General features: G+C 45.8%; 1 protein-coding gene across 1 annotated transcript in view; it reads right to left on the bottom strand.

Annotated features, from left to right (window-relative positions):
• Positions 1 to 1084: 1084 nt before the first annotated feature.
• Positions 1085 to 6628, bottom strand: part of T265_04100 (hypothetical protein) — a gene marked incomplete at both ends in the record, with an annotated part of 73556 nt that continues 68012 nt past the window's right edge. The window contains 3 exons of the mRNA XM_009168746.1: positions 1085 to 1222; positions 1607 to 2023; positions 4828 to 4949. Coding sequence (XP_009167010.1) covers positions 1085 to 1222; positions 1607 to 2023; positions 4828 to 4949 — 677 coding nt within the window. The remainder of the gene's footprint in view (positions 1223 to 1606; positions 2024 to 4827; positions 4950 to 6628) is intronic.

The raw sequence follows: 6628 nt of genomic DNA, 5'->3' as shown, positions 1-6628 counted from the left end.
CACGTTGCGGTTGAAGTCATCCAAGCAACTTCCACAAGGCTGCACAGTGCGCACAACAGCTGACTTGTGCTAGGGGCCATGGCTACCGGCGAAGTTGTGCACGCAACGCTTTCATGGGAGAAAAACAGGGGAGGCTTTATTCACAAATTTCAGAATGTTCAATTCTATTAGTGGTAAGCTATTCACACAGTCTTCCTCGCAAGTCTTCCAGTTTCGAGGGGCTTTCCTCGAAGCCATTGCGTAGAGTGAGTGGACCTTTGTATAACCTCACCGTGCTGGTTTCCAGTTTAGAAGCTACTTTTGCCCCACAAAATCGAAACGGTTAGATTGGCTGTAGTAGGTGGCTGTATTGAAATCAAAAACTGTTTTCTACGGATTTTTAAATCTACATTTGCTGTGACATATCCTGATGGAACGGTGTGGCAGTTTTGATCACATTTCCACAAGCAGCTATTATAGTCTTTGTGTCACCGAATAATGTATGGTAAAGTACTGCTCTTCGGGAATGTACTGATCGCACTGGGCGATATGAGGACAGGACATCATAGTTTCTTTTGATTTCCAGACGTTAAGACAACCGGTGTGTCTACAAAGCAGACTGACTGGCGAAGCAAGAAACTGCATTTTTTTCACATAATTTAGTGCGTGACCCCAAGTCTAGTTTGAATCATCGCACACGCACCTAAACGCAGCCAGACTGTTACGTTTTTTTAACGAACCAGTGACAAAAAACTTTAAAAAAAGTAGAAACTTTGCTTGGTTTGCAGAAATCTGCCTCGACGATATCAGATGACCAATCTGCTCTCGTAAAACACCCAATGTGCTCTCACATATAAACATGGTATGAATGCCATCCATTGGGATGGGTGCTTTCCTGATCGGGTGGTATACGTGACCTGACATGTGTTTTTAATAGGAGAAAAAGCGAATAGAGCGAAAATCCCAACGGAGTGGTTGAGTTTGTACAGGTGTCAGCAGGAGTCACCCTCCCGTCGCTGTTTGCAAAAGATAGGTGATCGGTGGTGAGAAATGAAGTCAATAACATGTGTAGGTTCCTGATGTGGATTTGAACAAGGTCGCCAGTTCACGTAAAAAAAACCACGAAATAGATCATAAGGTTGACGGAAACTTGGGGGCTGCGCCTACCTGATGACCCCAAAGTGGAAGGGCGAAACCGGTCGTGGGCTGTCGAAGAGTTTTCAGCAGCCTTGTGCGTAGTTTCCTTTATGAAAACCACGGATTACTTTAGGCGGTAGTACATTCTCCCTGATAATTGGACTGCTGTGAGAATTTGTATCAGTAGAAGTCTATATCACGGCAATCAAGACTTCGTTGATTGGTGAACTCAGTTCATTCAGAATTTTGGCTCACAGATTCCCTAACTTGCGCGCAAATATTGGTGGGCATACCAACGTCATGGAGCGTTTGGCGCCACTGCTCTAACAATGCCTGTTTGTATGCAATTCCCTTCAGTTTATCTTGATTTTGTGCGGGCGTACAACAACAAAGAATATTCGTCTACCAACCATTCTCGCCCAGCTTCCCGACAAATTGCAACTGACAAATCGAAGTCGGAAACAGTAATATGGCATTTCCATTCACTTACCACAAGATGTTGGAATAGCCACTGTTTCATAATTTGTGTGGCCCGTTTAGGCAGAACACCGCGTTTTTGTTTCCCATCAACGCACAGATTATCCAGTCTGGCATGAAATGCCGCACTGTTAACCGCGGCTGCTGCTGCGCTGTACGGCGATAGGAATGGATGGAGTTGACCAAAGGCATCGTTGTGCTCCTCACCGGTTTTCGAACCAAACTGACCGGTCCCGTAGTCAAGCAGATGATAGTTGGGCGTGTAACACAGGCCACCGATATCCCCCGATGCGCCGTACGATGACCCGTGTCCATTCAGCTGTGAATAGCCTGATCGGGGGCAACCACCCAAGTCTGTGGAACCGGCTGCTAGTCGGAACTGTTCTTCTTCCAGACCGGTCAAAGGACGTCTTCGAAATTCCGGAGGGACCTTTTGGAAAGTGGGTTTGCACGACAATTTTTAGTTGCCTTACTTGGTAAAATCTAGCTTCAACCCGGACGGAAAAGTACATGACTTGTTTTTGCGTACAGGCAAGATTTTGTGGACCTTGCGAGACTGATATAAAGAGTATAAAGTAGCCGTCTGTTACGTGCGTACGGCTCATTCCCATCTTTAATGTACTTCAGGCTCGCCAGATGGGCAAAGCCCGTAGATATATAAATACTCAGTTGATTGAGGGCCGGCAAGACATCACTTTGGGGCACAAAAGAGCCACCCCCCACTTAATGAAACTGAACAGGCAGATCCCCTTTTATTGATCGACTGACGGATGGGAAGTGACGCACGTGATATGCGTCTCACTATCCACAGAAACAAGAAAAGCTTTGGGCTCAAGGCCGAAATGGAGTTCAAGCAGGAAATACAACTTGTTTTTTCTAACGCTAACCATCAGCACAAAGTTGGATATCAGTGTCAAACCCTTTGTTGTTGTCTGGAAGGATCTGCTTGGGTCAGTGTGCTGACGGCTGAGTCGCGGGGACCATGGAGCGGTGTTGGTTGTGTGAAGCTCTTTCCAGTGAAGCTTTGGTAGAGTTTTTGTGATGTCCTGCTCACAAGAACAGTGGCATGTCCCAGCCGCTGCTACTGGCCACGCATCTTACTCATTTGCTCTTTGAAGGATTACGGCAGTGTCTTATCACATCCTCGTTGACGGTCCGGTTGGGTTCTTGACCGACGTATTCAATGCAGACTGTAACCGCATTGATGATAGACTTTTGTCCATCTATTATGGTAAACCGCACTGCTTACTGTTCTCTCCTCCCCCTCAAGAGCAGCATCACCAGTCTAAGAGTGATTAGGATAACTGGGGTTTACGAATCATAAATCCGTCAAAAATGCAAATTTCCCTAGTAAATGCTATCCCAAGTGCCACTGCCTTACAGGTTGAAGGCAACACAATCATACATAGAGAAATAAGTGGGATCAGAATGCACCTGTAATTATACCGAGCCAAAGGACGAATGAAATGCAGATACAGAAATGGCACAGAATGCACCTGTAACTATACCGAGCCAAAGGACGAATGAAATGCAGAGACAGAAATGGCACAGTGACTCTGAACGCAATCAGCTTTCGTGTATCCTCCAACAACTCCCTCAATAATTACCACACTTTTGACGGAATCTGGCAACCAACCAAATGTTGAATTTCACCATTTATGTTTATTTGCTTTTCAGACCAATCAAAAAGTATCTGGCTATTCACAAACCAACCCAGCGTGATGCTGTACAGTTTGTGGCAGTTTGCTTTGCGAATCTGATCTCTCTAATGGGCTGACCTCCGACCAAATATGTGTATATCCTTTCCAAGTGGGAGTTAATCACACCGCTGATCAGCTGCTCGTGACCGAACCGTTAAGTGTTTAAACTGCTAGCCAAAATACCGCGGTTTCAGAACCCCGTGAAGTTTCGTGACATGAGGACTGTCCATGAGTCTCAGTAAGGATGAAACAGCTGTGCAGTGATCCTTGGCTCTTCAACATAGATTGGCTTTACTTACAGCATGAGATTTCAATTGAGTATTACCATATCTCTTCACACTACCCTCAGAGATGTTCTGACAGGCACTCAAACGATGTCAGTTTCCGTGGGCACAGAACTGTCAGTGTTTGAGCAGAACAATGGCTCTCAGCAGGGGCGAAACTACGCTGTTCCAGAAGAGGAGTCTGAGGGTGTGAGGACAAGAATGAAGTATTTTCACATGTAGTGTATTGCGAGTCCAGTCAAGTAAATTCTGAATCTTTCTAGGTCTCTGACTGTCTCTCCATTGGCTTATTCCATTCGACAATACATCCCCCAGTTTCCAGCCGTGGGGGTGCTAACTTTCACGTGATTCTGTTAATCACTTGTTGGAAAATGAGGCGAATGGTCACTAGTTTGTTCTCTGAGTTGGGCATTTTGATGGCAAACGTTTCATCACCAGTGCGTCGTTAGAGAGCATGGCAATGGGTCGAACCACCAGCCTCTGGGTAGGCGGACATTCGGTGGATATACTCTTCATTTTGAGGTGAATATTCGCATACCTTCGGATATATGAGTACACGCAAAAGTGTTACATTGCACAAGTGGGCAGCTTGGCTTGCGCTACTTAGAACTCTGTATTCACTTGGGAATAGGTGAGTTTTGTCACTGTATCGAAATATTGGCAGATCGGATGTGCTTTGGAGCGGTTGATCAGGTGGATGTTGATCTGTTCGCCGAGCTTGGCAATCAGCTTGCACCACGCCCTGACGATGTCTCCCCAGTTAAAAAGCTAAGCGAACAGAGCAACAACCATTTGATCAACCATCAGTAGAAGGGCTTTGGGAATGAATTCCGTCTTGCGCGAAGGTCACTCAGAGTTGGGACATTTCCGTCTCCTCCAGGAGGAAATATGACCCAAAGTTTAGTCTTAAAACATGATTCAGTGTGCTCAAATGAGAGCACTCTTCTGGAATTTCCAAAATTGGTGCGACTTACTTCAGAACGACGCAGCTAGACTTTTTTTTTACAAAATCCAACAGCGAACTAGTTACTTGACGAGAGAAAATGTTATTTCTGGAAATAGCGGAAAAAATGGATGCCCAAAGACTGCAAGCCTCCTATACTATTACATGGACATTCTGCATTACTGGGGCGTCCTTCTTGAAGCTTGACGTCGTGCCGGAACGACCAACGTGAAAATTATGATGAAATATATCAAGGCCTTACATGAAATTTTATGAACGCAATGAGAAACGTTGCAACACCACTCACAAGTTCAGCAGACGATTGGCACATAAAAGGAGGGACACCACTGGGAAAGTATCTTGAGCTGTACGCTCCAGAAGGACCTGGAGATTGAACCTCAGAATCACCGGGTGATGAAGGTTGGGAATCTGAAATAACAACGAAAATTTCAGAGAGCCCTGAGAGATAACGTCTTGTTTTTTTTTCAGTGTTCAGGCGCGTGCGTAATTCACTTCGGACAGAGAATAATCATACTCTCACCAACAATCCAATTAAGTATCGATTTAATCTTATTCAAAACGAACTATTCAATGGTGGTCGATCCCTCCTCATACTGCCACGCACGCAAGCAGACCGGCTTTTGGCGGGGTGGCGGGCACCACGGCCTGACTGACTGACTGGCTGGCTGGCTGACTTTTTTGTCGGATGAAACGGAAATTGTACTCGACTGTGGTGTTTCCTGCAACACGGGGCTGCATGCATTCGTATTGTGTGTACGACGTCAACACTTGCACATTCAATTTTGAGCCTAAGGTGGAATAGGGTGGGTGGATTGGCAAATGAATTAGTCAGCTGACCCGATGGCAGTGGGATGGGCCAGACATGGGCACGTGTTTTGTCCCGTGTTCACAGACCGGGCAGGGTCAGGCGCACAGGAGAGTTTCGCGCGCACGAAAACGTACGTACGCGGGTGGGTTGGGGGGGGGGTGTAGCATTATTGGAATTGTTTAATAGAGAAAGTGCATCCATAGAGAAACAGAGAGTAGGAAGACCCACACATAGTCAAGCAACTATGCGGGCAAGGTTTGTTTAGGGTTGTGGGCAGAGTAAGTAGCACTGAGACGAAGAATAGTTGTTTTTTTTATCCAGATATACGGCTCGCGTGCACTGGACAAAGTCGTGCATTGGTCTCAAACATGTGCTTGCCTAATGGAAGAGGCTTGGGTGTGTCCGAACGGAGAGAGCCGCGTAGCTGGCAAAAACTTTCTCGTTTTTTGTCCTGTCGGTAGAGTTTGGATTCTAACGCCGCCGATAGACAAAACAAAACAATAGCTGAACAGGCACCGAGCAGACAACGTTTCAGGCTATGCGTGGAAAAGTTTTTTTTCTAGCGCAAGGAATTAGTAGATAGATAGATATCAATGGATCAAGAGCTTCAGACCGATGAACGCTGATTTTGAAATTTATCCGGATCAATCGAGTTATTGGGTTCTGGAGAACAGTTGCCTGTCGGAATGAAGCACAAATATGCCGGAGGCGACGAAAAAAGAAACTTGCATGATAGATTATTTCTAGTTTCCAACTTTCTCCAACGCTGGTATGCATACTTTTAACGACTAGTATTTGCTGTTCGTTGGCGTCATGATCTTGGCCGATTCTGAAGCCAATACATACTATGCCAACGCCTCCCTGGCAAAGAAAACTGCCAAAAACTTTTCAATCAATTGGAAAAGGTTTGGAACCGATTGAGAAGTCATCGTGTCAGAAGAACTTGAGAAACAATCGGTAGTTTTTATTTGGCGTAGTGGATATCCAGCCAGCCTGATTAGGCGTCACTTGCGAAGGGTGTTGATACCGGTAGCGAAACTCAACAGGGAATGGATCGGGACAGCTGTTATTCCATACAAACCAGGGACATTGGAGGTAATTCGAAGAATCCTAAACATGGCTAACATAAGAGTAGTTTTCCAGAGGGGGAACACTCTGCGCTCTGCACTGGTGCAATTGAAGGATCGCCTTCCGGCAAACAGAACCAGGGACTGTGTCTACAAAATTAAATGTAATGACTGCACCAAGGTTTACATAGGACAGACGGCCAGGGAACTAC

This window comes from Opisthorchis viverrini (assembly GCF_000715545.1).
Source record: "Opisthorchis viverrini unplaced genomic scaffold opera_v5_64, whole genome shotgun sequence".
Classification (NCBI taxonomy): Eukaryota; Metazoa; Platyhelminthes; class Trematoda; order Opisthorchiida; family Opisthorchiidae; genus Opisthorchis; species Opisthorchis viverrini.
The sequence above is the reverse complement of the archived record's forward strand: the minus strand, read 5'-3'. Positions and strand labels throughout refer to the sequence as shown.